Source organism: Epinephelus moara, chromosome 13, assembly GCF_006386435.1.
Source record: "Epinephelus moara isolate mb chromosome 13, YSFRI_EMoa_1.0, whole genome shotgun sequence".
Classification (NCBI taxonomy): domain Eukaryota; kingdom Metazoa; phylum Chordata; class Actinopteri; order Perciformes; family Serranidae; genus Epinephelus; species Epinephelus moara.
In genome coordinates, this window is record NC_065518.1 from 15449203 (window position 1) to 15467692 (window position 18490).

At 38.3% G+C, this 18490-nt stretch overlaps 2 protein-coding genes across 4 annotated transcripts; one reads left to right on the forward strand and one right to left on the reverse strand.

The window, feature by feature from the left end:
- The first annotated feature begins 2052 nt into the window (after positions 1 to 2052).
- On the forward strand, positions 2053 to 10745 carry LOC126399681 (catechol O-methyltransferase domain-containing protein 1-like). Of its 2 annotated transcripts, none has more exons than XM_050059833.1 (7): positions 2053 to 2267; positions 3992 to 4116; positions 4247 to 4352; positions 5087 to 5205; positions 6333 to 6387; positions 10131 to 10264; positions 10352 to 10745. In XM_050059833.1, exons 1-7 carry the CDS (start codon positions 2255 to 2257, stop codon positions 10502 to 10504), a joined length of 705 nt encoding a protein of 234 aa, XP_049915790.1. In that variant the 5' UTR covers positions 2053 to 2254; the 3' UTR covers positions 10505 to 10745. The 2 variants fall into 2 exon arrangements, with proteins under 2 accessions (XP_049915790.1, XP_049915789.1); XM_050059832.1 differs by lacking the exon at positions 2053 to 2267 and adding an exon at positions 2593 to 2749.
- An 84-nt stretch (positions 10746 to 10829) lies between these two features.
- LOC126399679 (voltage-dependent anion-selective channel protein 2-like) lies at positions 10830 to 17607 on the reverse strand. 2 transcript variants are annotated; one of them, XM_050059831.1, is made up of 10 exons: positions 17452 to 17607; positions 14552 to 14623; positions 14375 to 14424; positions 13855 to 14007; positions 13717 to 13769; positions 13391 to 13618; positions 13154 to 13304; positions 11781 to 11838; positions 11561 to 11686; positions 10830 to 10967 (listed from the first exon to the last, which is right to left on the reverse strand). In XM_050059831.1, the coding sequence occupies exons 2-9, from the start codon at positions 14616 to 14618 to the stop codon at positions 11595 to 11597; spliced, it is 852 nt and encodes a 283-aa protein (XP_049915788.1). In that variant the 5' UTR covers positions 14619 to 14623; positions 17452 to 17607; the 3' UTR covers positions 10830 to 10967; positions 11561 to 11594. The 2 variants fall into 2 exon arrangements, with proteins under 2 accessions (XP_049915788.1, XP_049915787.1); XM_050059830.1 differs by having other exon boundaries at positions 10830 to 11686.
- Positions 17608 to 18490: the final 883 nt, after the last annotated feature.

The window sequence follows — 18490 nt, forward strand, 5'->3', positions numbered from 1 at the left end:
TACTTTTTCTTAACATAGTTCATCTAGGTGCAGTGTAATAACTAGTTCGGCTTTACTAGATATTAGATATATTGGGTAGATATATCTTTTTACAACCCTATTTAGAGCCCTACTTTGCAAATCAACCACAACTATGTTGCTGATAAGTGTTTTTCCTAGATTTGGAAGTTGTAAATACTGAATTGAGAGTACACTGTGGACTTAAACCCTTGTGTTCCCCTTCAAAAAAGTTACATCCATGACCCTTCAAGTGGACAAAAATGTCCATTTTCTAGAAACTTTTGTAGTGTCCAACAAAAGGTCACAGGGGGGTGATTTTTTGCATGGGGGGGTAATTTTGGGTGAAATTTCAAAATCCCAACTTTCAGCACGAAAATCCATTATTTGAACCTGTAATGCATTTTTATCCTATCCATGACCCTTCAAGTGGACAAAAATGTCCACCTGTCATTTAGCCATTTGTTATTGTTGCTGGGTTGCTGTTATTGTTGCTCATAATCTGCCCATAGTAACTAGTTACTGTAATATTCTGTGTATAATAATAAAAAACTGAATAGGACCATTCTGCATAAAAGGTACTTTCACTTTTGTTACTTTAAATATATGTTGCTGATAATATTTCAGCGTTTTTAATAAACTAAATAATGTAATATTTTGTTCAGTTGGACACATAAACATTGCAATACTTCTTGACATCCACCAGGATATGACATGCACTTGCACACAGCAGTGAGTCATTACAATGGGCGTGTGTTGCACATAGATATATATACATAGATGCCACACCCTGGCTTGTGGGATGCGTCAATACCGCCGCCATCTTGCCTAGGTGCTCTGACCGGTTCAGACCCATGTCAGACTCGGCAAAAATGCCACATTTTTGCTCTGCATTTGGGTGTACGAACGAAAGAAGTGTTAAAACCAAGCAGAGGGGAATAACATTCCACAGGTAAGAAGTAGTTTTACAATATTTTACTGTTACGAACATGTTTAATGAGATATATATCTCAAAAAGTGATCCTTCTTTTAAGCTAATCAAGTAAAGTAACTGTCCTGATCTGGTCCTAATGCCAAATTAAGCTAACGCTATGTCACACAACTTAACGAAAAAAGGTTAACCTTTATATAATAACGTTATTACTTATAAAATTATATTTTGTCAAACAGCTATGTCGGTGTTGTCAGCTATCTGTTTCATGGCACCAGCGTGACATAACGCAGTATAACGTTAGTAGTTAACTTGTGGCCTGAATTGTAACTACAAATTATGTGGAACTGCGTTTTTCTGACACACTTATTTTGTGTGTAGTTTCCCAAAAAACACAGATAGGAGACAGGCATGGGTAGCAGCAGTGAGGAGAAAGGACTTTGTCCCGAGTGACTCCTCAGTCATCTGCAGCTGTCACTTCAGACCTGAGGATTTCGACAGGACTCTGCAGGCTCCTAAAAATAATACTAGCTACTGTACACTGTATATTTTGTAAATATGACCTAATAATGTAAACAGTTCTGTGTCCAGGCTCCCATGAGCACTGTGGTGTTATACATATGAGATTAAAGCAAAATTTTGTGTAAACATGCAGCTCTAAGTCATTTATTTTCACTTGTACAAAACCAACATTTGTTAATCAGAATCTACACTGCAGCTCGGCACAACCCTGCTGATACACTATTTTTTGCACATTGTGTGAAATGTGAATAAACATTTATAGTCAAAATTAATAATTAAATGACATCATGATGGGCATTGTACATCTAGTAAGAAAAAAGAATATTTATTACATGGGGAAAGTTTAGTTTAAATGTGTTGTAGAACTATTACTGTTACTTTATCTACATAAGATCAAATATTTTGGTATGAAAAGCTGCATTCTTTATTTAACCAAGTATCCTGTATCATAACTACATGTCTGACAATTGTAACAAACCAAACCGCATGAAAATCGGTTGAGAATTCAGCGAGTAATGATGATTTTAATCATAAATAATCTCCTGCCTCAATAGACATACATGCATTAGGCAGCGCGGCTCCACCTGGGCAAGATGGCGGCCGTGTTGACGTATCGCTCCAATGAGGAGCACCGTTGAATGCGGCATCTACGTATATATATCTATGTGTGTTGCAGTCCTATCATCAGAGCTGCAGCTGGTCATATGACTGTTATTATTCCTACATGGCTCAACCCATACTTCGGTTCATTTAAGCCGGAATTTATAAAGACGCTCTCTCAGACCCTAGAGGGCACCTTCTTGGATGCAACTTTGTGGTGAGTCGTTTTTTAAACCCTTAACAGCTGCATGTGGGTTTCATTTCATGTCTCAGCTATGCAAAAATGTTTTTCATATTAAGGAAGTCTGTCTACTTCGTTTGGCAATTATTACATATGAATTCGACTTTTAACACATTTCCCGTGTGTTTAGTTGGAGTCGCTACACTCTTAACTTCTCTAATCGGCGCTAAGCCCTATGTCAGTCACATGATGGTTTTGGGATGGCTCATAGTATGTCGATGGAAACACGACATACGCCCGCCACACCAGGCTGGACATAGTGTTTCCATCGCAGTGTTGCTTCGCCTCTATTCGCAGTGTTACGGTAAAGCGCTAAACCAACACGGAAGAGCTTGGGAACAGATTAACTGCATGTATCACAGTTGTCGTTGAAGGGATGGCTTTTCGTAATTTTAACAAAGAGGCACTGGCTGGATCCATCACAATCGGAGTTATTTTAGTCGCAGGTTATGTCTTTGGTAAGGGCGAAGCTGACAGACCTGACTTTAAAGCTTTATAACGATGCTAATACACATTGAGGTAACCTAGCAGCATATGAAAGTGTGTGTAGGGGGATTTAAACCTGGAGATGGCAGTGAGAAATAACAGTGTTAGGATTATTATAGTTACTTTAATTCGCTTTATATTTTCATTTCGTTCCTTAAATTTTTGTTTTCAGTTCAGCTAAGTTACAGATGATTTCCACAGTGGGTTTCCTTGTTTCAGTTTAATTTTAATTGTTTGAAAGTGTTCAGATTTAGTTTAGTTTAAGTTAGCCATATCAAGTTTTAGTTTTTTTTTATCAGTCTTAATTGTACTTGGTTGTATTTGTAAGGGGAAAGAAGTAGTTCAGAAACACTTTGTTTAGGTAGGTGACCGACAGTCATATACACATATTAACAGCTGCATGTGGGTTTTATTTCATGTCTTTGCAACATGTTTTTCATTTTAAAGAAATCTGTCTAGTCCATTTATCAGTTATTAAATATGTTTTTGACTTATAACACATTTCCCCTGTGTTTAGTTGGAGTCGCTACACTTTGCGTAATTTTTACAAAGAGGCACTGGCTGGTTCCATCACACTATGAGTTATTTTAGTCGCAGGTTATGACATTTCCTGTAAATTTTTACACTACTTTGACCATTACTTTAGTTTTTATATGACATACACTTTCAGTAATAAGTGAGTCATAAGTCATACAGTGTGGTGTGACTTCCAGAGACACTGCCTGAAGTTTACAGAGTTGTGTAAAATAAAAACCCAGTACAGCGCTGCACAGTACGAAATCATTATTACTTATTCACTGACCTTTCAGCTTCTGTTGATTCTTGTAATGGTAAATACAAAGCTGCAATGCCTCTGAAAAACTTAAATATCCAGTGATGACCAGGCAGTGAATGCATAGGGACACGGACATACTCAGAATGTGTTAGTCTAGACTGATGCATTGTATTTTCCTCAAGACGTAAAGCTATATTGTCTTACAATTTCCAGTCTTCGTGTCTTTAACTGGATCTGTTGCTGCTGGCACAATAATTACATTTCACCTCTGAGATCATTGAAGTTAGATCTAATCTAAATTAAATAACCACTGTACATTAACTAGACAAGACCTCAGTTTCCTGTAAGACGTCTAAGCTGGATGGTAGGTCGAATGGCATGATGTTAACGATTGTAACATTCTTATAATTGTTTCATGGTTTATCATGTTTGCCCTCAGGGAAAAAGAGATTTCTCAGAATGAACACCTTCAAAAGTCACAGCGGGGGAAAAAACAACCCACTCATTCAATATGTCATCAATCACTCTTTGAGGGAACATCCGGTCCTGAAGAAACTCAGACTGGTAAGCCCGTCTCTGTGTCTGGAATACAGATGTGCTCTGGCATAATTCAGCACTCTGTCATAAGATGCAATCATATTTCAGGGTGTAATTTGTGAATCTAGGGCAACTGGTTTCTGCTCATTACTTTCAGAGGACACTGGAAGAGTCCATGAACTCCATGATGGTCTCCAGTGAGCAGTCGCAGTTCATGGCCAATCTTGCAAAACTCATCAAAACCAAGAAAGCATTAGAGATTGGTAAGGGCCATCACATCTGGTCTCTGAAGCATGTACACGTCATGATTGAGATTCAACAATCGATAACCTGTTCAGCCACACAAGTAACTTTATATGCACAGAGGAAGGTTGTCCATCCAATCAACCAACCAACCACAAGATGTCACATTACATTTTGTAATGTATTTTTGCCTTATCTTAAAGACAAGGACACAACACAGTGTAATGACCTCTCCTTTCATTGCGCTGCAGTGCTGTCACAGCAGTGCTACCACTTTTCTTAGCAGACCATGACCCCTCTGCTCTAACCCTAACCACTTCCAACCTTGACACGTCAACCTGGCGAGTAATAGCCAATTGCACCAGCACAGTCCTACTGCTTTTCCAAGACAAGTAGCAGGATCTATAATAACAAGTCACACCTATACTTCCCCTATCTGAAGTCTTTTTCAGGCACATGCACATGTCTAAAGCTAATTAGAAACCTAGATACACTTTTGTGGCCAGGAAACCAGCCTTCATGAGAAATCTACTTGGGGCAAACAGGTTTCTCTATTTCCCTATCACGACTACAAATCCAGGTTTCTTGTATGATATTTAAGAAATCAGATAACTTCAGAAACCTTACCGTAACCTGATAAATTAAGTTTAACACACTGCCTGAACAAAACCAGAATGTTATTTGGATTTACTCTACTTTTTTTGCCCTTTCTGTTGTCATCCATCATGCTGATTTTAGCGCCCTCTCATTGCAGGAGTGTACACAGGTTACAACACTGTGAACATTGCACTGACTTTGCCTGACGATGGAGTCATAGTGGCATGTGATATCAGTGAAGACTTCACCAACATTGGCAAACCTTTCTGGAAAGAGGTACTATTTATATTTATGTTTAAGTATTTGTCAAGACTTTGTATGATGGGATTCAGTGTATGATGTGTAATACTGCTGCATTGTTTCATTATTGCAAAGTGCTGATCAGTGCAGAGGATTTTCATACACCACAGGTAACAGATGTAACTCTGTGCATCTGCATGTAGAGCAGACTTCAGTGTCTGACAGTATTTTGTGTGATAAAGACTACTATTGGACAATCCTGCCAAGACTTTTAAAAGAATATTTAATCCACAAAATCACCATTTCTAAATCAAAGTGATGCCATGTCAACTTGAATTCCTGAAGAAAACTTTGTGAGCATGCCTGCATGGAAAACAGTGAACATATTGATTTATTGATTAATTGAGGACCTGTACAGCTCTCATGTTCAACAAGGTAAAGTCTGGCTTTGAATAGAGCTTTTCTGAGGTTTGCTTTCAGTTTTAAATAGTAAAGGTTTTGCGAAAATGCATGTGTTTGGGAAGTACTGAGGATTAATGCGACTTGGATTATACTGTACGAGTTGTGTGAGAATTTGTAAACAGATGGTTTGATATAGTTTTGCTGTTGTTAATTGTGGTCCTCAATCAATCAATAAATCAATATGTTTAATAAGTTTTCTTCAGGGCTTCAAGGTAACACTGCGTGACTAATTGAAGTACAAATGGTCACATTGTGAGTGAGGTATTACTTTAATAATCATAAAACCAGTCATCTTAAAAATGATTTGAAGAGAGACTGCTCATTACAGGGTTATTATTTTCTGGTATTTAATGGTAAATCTGATTACATGCTTGTTCATACACATTCTTGTATTTCTGAGCAATTAAAAAAAAAAAAAAATTTTTAGCTTATGTTCAATACGTAATCCTACAGTCAGCTGTAACCACGCTGATAACTCAATACCTAATTCTGATTAATTCAGGAAAAAGGCATAACCAGGGTACTGCAAATGGTATGTTTGCAAAACCGATTAAAAAACAGAATGAATATTGTCATGCATGTAAATACATTAACAAAAGACATCCTGATATACTGCAATACATAATTTCTTATCTGTCACCAGACAATGTATCTGCTGCACTTTTACTTTTAAAAATATTCTTGTCTTTGTTTGTTTACAGGCTGGAGTCGAGCAAAAAATTGACCTACGTATCCAGCCAGCAGTGAAAACTTTAGGTACAGTAATACATCTCTTTTTTTACTTACTGTTATAAATTTTAAAGGAGATATACAATTTCCCAATGAAAAATTAATAAAAGTCATTCCAGAGGGCTTGTATGAAACTTAAATGATTTTTTAATAATGAATCTGACAGAACTTGTATACTACCATCACTGTGGTTTTCGTCAAACTTTAAACTTTTCAATTTGGGGGTTATGATATTTATGAGGTTAGAATGTAAGTGATGCATTGAGGGTTTTGAATTTGTTACCTAACCTTAAGTCCACCGCTACCTTAAAGCACCTTCCATACATGAGTTATATGTTAAATCCTGTGCTGTACCAGGGTGTTACATGGAGAGAAAAACATTCGCAAAAGAATTAACATTTATGCAGTTTTTAGCAGTTGAACAAAAAAAAAAAAAGTATGCATGACCATGTCAGTATGGTGTATTTTCTAGAGACACTGCCTCAAGTTTTTAGAGTTGTACAGATAAAACAAAAATTTATCAAAGTCATTCCAGAGGGCTTGTATGTGCCTTAATTTGATTTTTGAAATAACACATCTCAATATGATTCATAGTATTTCCATTTGCTACAGTCTAAAGTCCAGATGTGATTTTGTCTAAACCCAGTGTGTCATCTAAATGCCACTTGAGGTCAAAATCTTTCATCATATACACCGATCAGCCAAAACATTAAAACCACTGACAGGTGACGTGAATAACTTTGATTATTTTGTTCCAATGCATTGTTCTGCTGGGAAACCTTTGGTTCTGGTATCCATGTGGATACCACCTGGCATGTTCCACCCACTCAAACACCATTGTAGACCAAGTACCCCCCCCAATAACTTTGATTATTTTGTTCCAATGCATTGTTCTGCTGGGAAACCTTTGGTTCTGGTATCCATGTGGATACCACCTGGCATGTTCCACCCACTCAAACACCATTGTAGACCAAGTACCCCCCCCCCCCAATGGCAACAGTACTACAGTCTAGACCTCAAGCGGACTTCCAGCAGACTTCCAGAGAGTCCTCTTGAGGTGCAGATTTCAGCAGACTTCACTGATTTCATAACCCACAATTCATTGCAATATGGACGTGATGTTGTGGGTTTTTCAACTGCCAAAAAAGAAAAAACTTATGAGCGTGTTAAATAGTTATTGATAATTAGGCCCATTAAAATTCTACTTGAATTGAGTAGGCCAGAAATAATATTCGACCACATCATGATTAAGAGATATCTATAAGTATAGGCTGTAGAGGGAATGAAAATGCATTTTATTATTGCCTCCTATCAGGTAGGCAGTGTAATGGGCTGAAAAACTGTCTGAAAAACAGCAAAAAAAAGGTCTTCTAGTGTAAGTAATACCCAATATATTGAGTTATAATCTTGTTCTCATTTACAAACATTTCTTTTTTGAAACATGTACATGGGATTTATATCTTGTTATCTGCAGGAGCGGATGAGAAGTACTACTAATCAACTTCTATGACATATATATGAATATTACAGCAGCTATAGTTGAACGTTTATATTCATATACAGTAAGTTGATGAACAGTGCCTACTCATGAGTCCCTGCAGATAACAAAGATTTAAATCCCATGTATAGCCTTTTTGTGACTGAACTTACAGTACCAGTCTAAAGTTTGGACACACTTTCCCATTTACTTGAATGAAAAAGTGTGTCCAAACTTTTGACTGGTACTGTAAATGTAGTCCAGAGGGTGTCATTTGGATTCAGCTTGTCAAACGTTTTTTTAAGTGTGGGATGGGCTCATTAGTTTGTGTAAATAATCTTGTCAGTTTACAATATATATATGTATGTATATATATTTATTTACATTTATGTTTGTTAATAATTCCTGTTTATTTAACTATATATTTGTAAATACTATTGTTTAAATTTCTTATATTTTCACGTATCTGTCCTCTCTTGCAAGGAGCACCTGTAACATAAATAATTTCCCCTCGGGGATCAATAAAGTATTTCTGATTCTGATTCTGATTCTGATTATTGCCCCTTGTGGCGGGTGGAAGGAAAACACAAACCACAATTGCGTTTCCCACAGACAAGAAAACTTTCTTAAACGACGCAAAGGTGAGATTAATGCCTTAAGGGTTCATTTTAACTACAATTAAAAGTTCAGCTAAGTTACACTTCAAGTAAGATAAATAACCCTCAGTGTATAGTTTCATGGTTTTTCTTGAACTATTTCACTCGCAATTAGCGGTAGAAGCAGGTCAACTTGCTCTGACAGCTGAAATCAAGTCCCTTAATTAGCCAGGTCCAACATGCGAGCAGCTGCGTTGTTGCTAAACCCAGATGCTAATTAGCACAGCGTGTTTTACCCACTCATATAACACGGTAAGCTACCAGAATGTACGTTAGCATAGATAACGGCAGCTAACGGCTACGTCAGTTTAGGTAACTTACCTGGGTAACGTTAACGGTTGTCCCGTCAGGAAGTTCCGGGTGCTGCTCTTCTCTTTATCCTTCGCGGTCCTTAAAAACTAAAAACTTAATTCTTCCCGAAAACACTCGAATATTCGTGTTTTAGCATTTTAGCTTTAGTTTCTGGAGTTATTTTTTTTCTACGTGAATCAACTGTTAAACGGCGGAGTGACCGTGACAACGTATGGTGACGTCATGTGCTAATCATCAGCATCACCTGCTCAGCTGTGTAGAAATATGCACACAACAGACCCTGAATGTAATGTAAGCAAATAACTTGTTTGTATTATTTATGTTGTATTATTTATAATTTTTATTTAAATTTGTATCGGTTAAGTATTTTATTTTTCCCTTTATTTTGGCTGACATCCTTTTTTTATTTCTTTTTTTTCCCTACTCATTTTCATACTTTGATAATATGGTGGACTTGCCCTATTTTTATTTTTTGTTTTATTAGTTTTCTTTTAGATTTAATGCACATTCAACAATTGAAAACCAGAGGGGAAAACACAAGAGTAGGAAATAAACAAGACACACAAAAAAAACAGTACAGAGCAAACAGTAATCATAGAGAAAAATATATATACATATATATATATATATATAAAAATATTTTAAATTGAATTGACATATGACAGAGGACAGCACACTGACATACTACAGTTAGCATACAAACTGATAAATAATAACACAAGGACACTACACACAAATACAAAATCAAACTAAATGGTGCAGCAGTGCAGAGTAAATACAATAAAGTTCATTCATAAACCATTTTCCTGAGATAATATCCTGTAGAAAACCAGGGTCCATCTTTTCCATGGTGATTCACAAAGAGCTGAAGCCTCTAATCAGTTATCTACACTAAAACAATTTGATTTGTGTGTTTTCCAGGTCATCATAATGATTCGTTTAACTGTCATAAAAGATAGAGCAATAATGCAGTAGACTGATGGACACTGAGGTATTTTCACATCCAGGATAGAAGACAAACTTAATATCACCTTGTCCCAAAAACATCTCACTGGGGGGCAATGCCACAACAAATGCATGGGTGATCCTACCTCACCACAAACATGCCAATGTAAATGTGAAAGGGAGTGATCAATTTTTATTGGTGTAACTCAAAATTTTTGAATAAGGTTTATTAAACAATAAAGTTATCAGGATCACGTGACCTTTCCGTACCTGGAGTGCTTATTTATTTTTATTCAGCACTGATAATTTCACTCATCAAAATTAAATGTCGTTATGTCATCTAGTGTTATCACAAAAGATTTGCATCCATCTTGTTTCAGATGATCTCTTGTCAGACGGCCAGGCGGAAACATTTGACTTTGCCTTCATCGACGCAGACAAAGTCAATTACGACAGCTACTACGAAAAGTCTCTGCAACTGCTGAGGAAAGGGGGCGTCATCGCCATCGACAATGTAAGGCCTTCACCCAAGAACGATATTTGACTTCTTGCAGTAAACCACCTCATGGTCTGAGCTTCTTTTTTTTTTCTGGTCTCGCAGGTGTTGTGGGGTGGAAGGGTGTTGAATCCGAGCCCCGGTGATGAGGACACAGTGGCCATTGACAAGCTGAACAAGAAGTTGCACCGAGATGCTCGAATCAACCTGAGCATGCTCCCAGTGGGAGATGGGCTCACATTAGCGATCAAATTGTAGGACATAAGTCTGATAAGTGCAGTGATTCGTAGGCTCTGGAAGTTAACTCTAAGATCATGTATGTCCTTTTAATGTTAGATGACACATGGTGAAGGTAGCTGAAACATCTCACTACAGATTAGTGTGGAAATTAATGAACACTATTGTTAAGTGTGATAATTTGTTTAACAGTAATAACAGAAAGTGCTGTAATTAATGGCATCGTGAAAACATTTGATTAAAAAACTAACTGTACACTCCATTTTGTTTTCGTCCTGCATTATCATTTCCCCAAATTGCTTTCATGCTGTGTAATTATATAATGTTGCCAAATAACAGGAGAGGATGAAGATTGACTTCAGGACTTTATTGCAAAGGTTAGACACACGCCAACACACAAATCGCTTCCTGATTAGTGTCACAGTCTTCAGAAATGGGAAGAAAAGTGGATGATTCACTCGGATATTCTTTCACACGAGTCACACTGAAGGAAAAAAAATAAACCCATTTAGCATTGTCTTGCAACTTAGAAGCAGGTATTTAAGGTAGCTGAGGTCTCAAAGTCGTCACACAGCATGATTAAGCCTCTCTAGGAAGATAAGTGAAGACCAGCCGCTAAAGTGGCTTCGATCTTGATAAGCATATTTTGTTGGGAGTAAACCTCCCAACAGGTAGAACATCACTACTGAAATACAAAGAAAATGTGCAAATAAAACAAAGGAGAAAGAGCTTAAATAAAGATATATTCTATTGTGCAAATTAATGGCTCAGATTTACATTCTACATTATCACACTTCAGCAAAATAACAAGGTTTTTTTTAAACCATTCCTGGACAAGGTGCACCCAGAGGAGAGTTTATCACTATTGAGGATATATTGGCAGAAGGAGTAACTGATAAATACATGTGATTGAAACATGACTACTTATTGGAACCACGATAAAAGGAGGCTGGTGGAAAGGTCTCCGTTTTAACAGTGCTCGGGAACTGGGCTCCTTTTTTTTTGTTTTGGCCTCATCTCTTTAAAATATCTGTTGCTGAACAGACGGGAACGCTCAGGATCAGACTCAGCTCATACTTCTCTTCTTGTGATGGAACAACAGAGCAGATCCTCATGCCTCCAACTCCAGGCCCAGACCAAGTTTGTGACCACCAGCGTTGATGTTCTTCCCATCCACCAGTGCAGAGAGGGTTAGTTTCATACCTGAGATACAAAAATAAAAAAATACATTTGTATTTAACAAAAAAAAGGGTCCATTGCATTTTTAACTGTATATTAGACAAGGGACGGTTCTTACCAGGCCGGAGAGTCTGGGTGTACCCAATTCCTACCAAGCTGGCATTGTTCACCTTAGCCTGGAGAGAAAGCATCAAATCGTTAAGCCCAGTTCAGACCAGTGATTCGTGACAAGAGGAAACCATTTTAGAACACTGCAGAAAAAAGTTGCAGCAGAGTGAACTGGCCGTCTGAGTTCGACTCAAGCTGGCTGATGGTGTCACCTGCAACTTAGCGTGTCAAATCACCAACGGCTAGTTTTAGAACATAAGGCTTGTCACTTGTTTCTACAGCCAATCAGCTTGTAGTGAAGTCCGCTGGTCAAATCAAAATGACTGCAGACGGCATGTTCGCTTGCTGCGCTTCGCATCGACTAACTAATTGGCGCTGCTTACTCATATTACTCTGCCGTATTCATTACGAATACAGTCCATCTGATGCTCATTTTGTTTGTTTTTCACCATTTCATCACTACTACAAATGCAACTGTAGCCAGTATCTCACTATCACTATCCTCATTCATATTTTAAGAAGCTACAAATTATTTTCAGCCACAAAATAAGCCTGAAAAGCTGCAAACAGAGCGGAGCTACAGAGAGTTGTTGCATCAACTTCATACACCGTGTCATTGCATTGGTGTGAACCGGCAGGTTTTTAGAGCGTTGCAGAACAGCGCTTTGCAAGTAGTTGTGTTATTCAACTAATCCCGTCATGATCTTTGGTCTGAACTGGGCTTTAAGCTAAGATTAAGAGTGTCACAATCAGAACCAGATTCAGAATGAGGTTAACTGTCACACAGGTTTTCCCATTTACAAGGAACTAACCTTGGTGTTTGGTGCATACAATAAACATACTAATAGGGACGTAAAATAAAAAGTGCTGCAAAAGAAATAAAAATACATACAGAACCACCTGCAAGGCTACACAAACTGCATGTACTTCAAATTTGAGAAGCAAACGACAGTTGAGAGAAAAAGTGGAATGTTCAAAAATGTCCTATCTGGCTGCAGATAGGATAGGCAGCACAATTAATCAAAATGTTATCGAATTCACAATATGGCCAAATGCAATATCCAAATAAGAGAAGCTGCACTTAAAAATGAAAATGCAGAATCACTGTAGTCTACAAATAATTTTCATGACGTAAGGGAACATGCTTGTTTGGTACAGACTACTGCCAATTGTGTTTGTTATTGATTACTGTGCAAAGAACAATACAGAGATTTAGAGAAAAAAAACCTTGCAAACACCAATCCCTTGTTCCTTGGCTCATGGCCTACTGTCTTACAAAATTTCATGGAACTGTTGTTAACACATTTTTCAGACAGCCCGCTGGCAGACACGGGGGAAAACATAACTTCCTTGGGAGAGGTAAAAACAGAAGAAGACACTTACTGATATGGAGGCACTGGAGTCTAACTGGTATTTGGCAGCAATTCCAAAGCGTGTGCCGTTGCTGCCTGCTGTCCAGGCAAGATTCACAGCAGTCTCCAGTTCGTCATTCACCTTCTGGTAAATGGATCCACCGAACTCTGAACCATCATTTCTAAGGGGAAAAAGCAAAACGTGAGCCACATCACTTTCAGTTAATTTACCCATCTTGTTTGAATATGTGTTGATCCTAAAACATACACATTAGTGTGGAGCTGGAAGTCTCCGGTCTTGTAACCGACTGCAAAGTTACTCTGAGTCATCTTTGATTTGGCCGAGTCAAAAGTCATCTGGTAGCCGGCCAGCCAGCCCTCATAGCCGGCCACTGCTGCTCCATGAATGGTAGGACCAGCGAAATCTAAATCCACATCAACACCGACATTTAGGTATTCCCTTTTGTAAGCCGTCTTGACCTTGCCGCTCTTCTTGCTGTGAAATCAAAAACAGAAAATAAAAAGTGAAGAAGTTAGAAGGGCGTTCTTTAAACAACTATTGCACGTCATGATTTTACGATTAACATAGCTCACCCAGTGTTTGGTGAAAATGTAGTGTCAAAAGTAAGTTTCAGCCCTTTGGTGATCTAAAGAAAATGAGTCCATCAGTCACACTTAATTTAGAGCTGTTGTATTTGTGGGATGATCAGCAACAGAGCACTTTCAATTTACCTGATCCTCAACACAGACTTCAGTTCCAAGTGTGTTTTCCGTGGTCCACTTCTCAGTGAACGTCAGCCCGTACTCGGCCCACTTGTACTTGGTTTCCAGGGCTCCAGTAACCTTGCTGGTGTCCACGTTGGATGAGCCGGATGTTTTAAACTCCTAAAGTAAATACAGGAGGAAATTAATCAAACGTGGGAACAACAGAGCGAGTTGGAGCAAGTTCATCCACTACAGCTGACACTCCTTCTCAAACATTAATACATTACTTAAACAAACATTTTCCATCGTGAGCCCTTAAAACTGGTTATCAAAGCACTGTGACCAAAATATGTCCTGAACACGACTTGTCAGTGCTCTCTGATGGACAAATTATGACATTACACACATATTTGGCATTTAGTACAGCCCTTTTTTGATACTTATTCACCAACATACATGCTGATAACATCCTATCTGTGATAACCTAAAACCAGCTGATAACACCTGCATTGCATTACTGTATATTAATAGTAAGAACTAAACTCACCACTCCGCTTGAAGACTTTGTCTTCACATCAAGCTTAACCATTCCAAAACCTGCAAGGACAATGACAGTGAGGAACAACTTCCTTTGCCTCGTAGTGCATGTCAAACAGCCTGCCTGTCCTCCGAGGGTCAATAAGTACACACTTATAAAACTGCCTTTTATCTTGCTTCCAGTTACCATATCCCTTATTGAAGATGTCCTTTGCTGATTTTCCAAGGTCTGCGTATGCTGGAGGAACTGCCATTTTGCCTGTCAAAAAGCAAAGAGCGTAAATGATCAAAGCATGCATGTGTGTACAGACATGTCAGAAAAATATGCATCTGTAAACTATAAAAGGACAGGATTTTTTGAGTTAACAAGGGCCGTGGCTATAAATAAGGATGTTGGGGTCATGTTCTCTGCATGTTGTCTGGAATTTGTACATTATAGCTGCTTTGAGGGAATTTACATTATATAATTTAAAAAACAAAATGTTCAGATTGTATGATTTAGGGGGATAAATTGGCAGAAATGGAATATAAGTATGTTTTCTTTACTGTATAATCACCTCTAAATAAGAATTGTTGTGTTTCTGTTACCTTACAATAAGCCTTTTATATCTACATTGGGTTTGGATCCTCAACGATTGAGTCCGTCATGTTGCACTGCAATGTTTCTACAGTAGCCCAAAACAGACAAACCAAACACTGGCTCTAGAAATGGCCATTTGTGTTTCCGCATTTTTGCATTTTCAGGTTGTTCACTGTAGTTAGCAGCCCCCCTGCCAGGAGAGCATCAGGAAAAACACCAATTTGCGTTGTGAAACTGCTTTACTCTTGTGTTTTAACCAGTTTTAATTAGTTGGTCCATTTGTTTTGGAGAGGAAGAGACCTCCATGGATAATTCAGCTCCTGGTAAAAACCTCCTTAATGTCTGGATCTTAAGTTATCAGAGCAAAAAGTTGAGCGTGCATTAGCAAGTGCTGGGCTAGTGGCGGTTCGTCTGCAATGTGCTGAACAGTGTAGGAGAAACACTGTTTTTTGGGGGGTTTTTTAAAGATATTTTTTGGGACTTCTGGCATTTATTTGACAGGACAGCTATAGCGTTATGGGAGGAGAGAGAAAGGGTGAATGACATGCGCCAAAGGGCCGCGGGTTCGAAACAAGCCCGCTGCCACAGTGGCAAGGACACAGCCTTTGTACATGGGGCGCCTGCTCTATCAGATAAGCTAGTGGGTGCTCCAGAGAAACACTGATTTTTAAATAAATCATAAAACTGTGTTTTAATTTGTTTGAATCACCTGGGCCCGTATTCACAATCATTCTGAGAATCCTCTCAGAGAGCTCCTAACTTAGCCTAAAAACTTATAGTAAGGAGTCCTAGCTTTGGAGTGATTTAGGAAAGTTCTCAGAGCGACGAAGGTGCGAAGGTGTGATTGAACCTGTTGCTAGGTGTGATGCTTGCTTTTAACAGATGTGATTGGTTGTCAGAGACACGCCCTTTTTGTAAGCCTGCAAGGTGTGGACACCCAGTGGAAATGAAATGAACTGCTGACTGTAAAAGTGATGTCATTGTTAATGTGATCACTCTGCTGATGGAAGGTTGAGACAGACCAAAGTCATCCCTACTGCACTGTTGCATTTTTCCAGATTTCCAAATATCTTAGTGTTGTGATAATTTTATTTCTGGCATTAGAGCATTAGGTGGGAAATGTGTGCATACCCCTTACGAGATCGACCACACATATTATACCTGCACGATCTGATCTGTGGCATTTAATTAACTCACTGTCATCCAGAATATTTCTCTGACCTCTTTGTGTTTCCACCATTTTCTCCTCTGCTTAACAAACTCTAAAGTCTCTTAAAAGTCCTCCTCCCTACTCCTAACAGTTTTATACCTTAGGATCTCTTTTAAGGTCTATAATGCTCTGTGAATAACTTTTATCTTCACAAGGACCTAGTCTTAACTTTAAGGGGAAATTCTAAGAAAACGTTCCAATTCTAAGAATCTTCTAAGATCATCGTCACTAGGAGCAACTCTTAGCACTAGGAAGCTTCGTGAATACGGCCCCTGGTCTGTTTGTTTTGGAAAGGAAGACACCTCTTTGGATGATTCAACTCCAGGTGAAACCCTCCTGAAAATTAACACTGCAGGAATTCAAACCGTGAGAACTTTCAGCTTGTTGCAATCTGCACTCCTCACCACTAGATGGCACTAAATCCCCCTAAATCTTACACACTGTTCCTTTAAGTCATAATGGTAATTTGTAGGCAGATTCCATTAATTTTTGGACTACATTTACTTACAATTGACTGTTTATGGGCCAACAACAAAACATAATGGTTAATGAAATAAAGGAGACAGTATTTAAAACAAAATTTGCATACACAGAACTTATGATAACTGAAACTTGACTGTATTTCTTAAGTCTTGGCTACAGCTTAGTCAACACTTATTCAAAGTTGTTTTTTAATAATGTTCAAAAGTCCAACATGACATATTTTACTTAATAGTTACAACGTGTTGTCACTGGTCTTATTAATGTTTGTGTTGCCAGACACCTGCACCAGTTGACTCAGAGTCCTACAGTCTCCACTACTCCAAGATTGTGTCGTCACGTCTCCTCAGTTTCAAGGTTAGACCGGAGGCTTTTCTCAAACTGTCTGCTTACAGTAAGCACGAACACGACGGTAAACAGCATACCTGACAACCCACCATTTGATATGTGTCTTCTTATTTACAATTTCTAGCATAATTCGACATGAATATAGTTATTAAATCAGGCGGTTGTAGAATAACATCTTAGAAAATGGGGGAATAACGGTGACACTTGACAGATTAGAGGAATTTACTTTGAATTAGATGCGAACACGATTGCAGGTTGTTCGTTCGCCATTCTCACTATTCAAATAGTGAATTATAAGATATACACACTGTCACTGGTGCCTGCTGCAGTATTTTGACGGAGTTTGAACACATGAGGGTGGTAGGGGGCGTCTTCTAGCTAGCAAATGGGACGTTTGATAACCATCTTGTCGACATCCAAACAAAATACAACTTAAGCAGCCCGTGTAATTACACGGTCTGCTACTTACCGAGTGTTACGGTTGCCGATTAAGTTGCTGTGAACTTGAGAGATAAGAAAAGCGGCAGAAAAGCGGCAGGGGCCGGTGTAGGACGATATGGAGGAGACACCGCAACAAACACCCTCCTGACCTCCGCGCCGAAGGACCCCGAATATAGCTGTTTGTTTTGTGCCTGACTAAAATAAAAACAAGATGACAGTTTCGGAATTTTCGGTCGAGTAGTTAAGTATTTGTTCTATGGCTTGGCAAAGCAACGTAATTCTTGCCATTTGTAAAAGTCAACTTTAGTTGTGGCAAGTGCGTACTTCCGGCACACCGGCAACCGGAAGACCGCTACATCACCATGGTAACCAATTCGCTATGTAACGTTAAAGGGGAAGTTCGCCCATTTTCAAAATTCATACAGTTTATTCTCATGCTCTCAGACACTACAAAAATATTAGTAAAAATGAAGAACTATCGCCCAAATCCAAAAACTAGATTGCCAAAACTCAAATTTGTGATGTCACAGGGTATGAATACTGTAGCTGCTCCATGGATAATGAACTGGGAAAAGTGACCTACTACACTAAGAGCACCAAAGCTAATATTCTGAGTATATAGGCATATTTTCTGTTTCATAAACTGAGAACTAGTATAACAAAGCTCATTTGTGTATAAAAAGAAAACAATCGTTCTGTAGGTTCACAAAATCAGCCTGGTGGCTTGTCAGTCACTTGTCAGTCCACAGATCTTCTTGCGTGTTGAGGTAAATCAGGGCTAAAAGTTTTGATACTTTTGGGAAAAAATGTAATTAAAAAACTAAAAAGAAGTATAGAAAAAAATCAGGTTAAATATAATTTTGATTCAGTTCTGTAAGTCTTTAAATTAGTTATTTTAATTTTTCACTTTCACATATATTTTGATACAAGAGCTGTTATGTTTTTTAGATGCAAATTTTATACACCTTATTTTTTCACTGTTTTATATCTTAATTTCTACTTTGAGGTCTTTTTTCATGTTCAGATTGTATTCAGTTTCAGATTTCGTGGCCTTGATCTGGCATGGG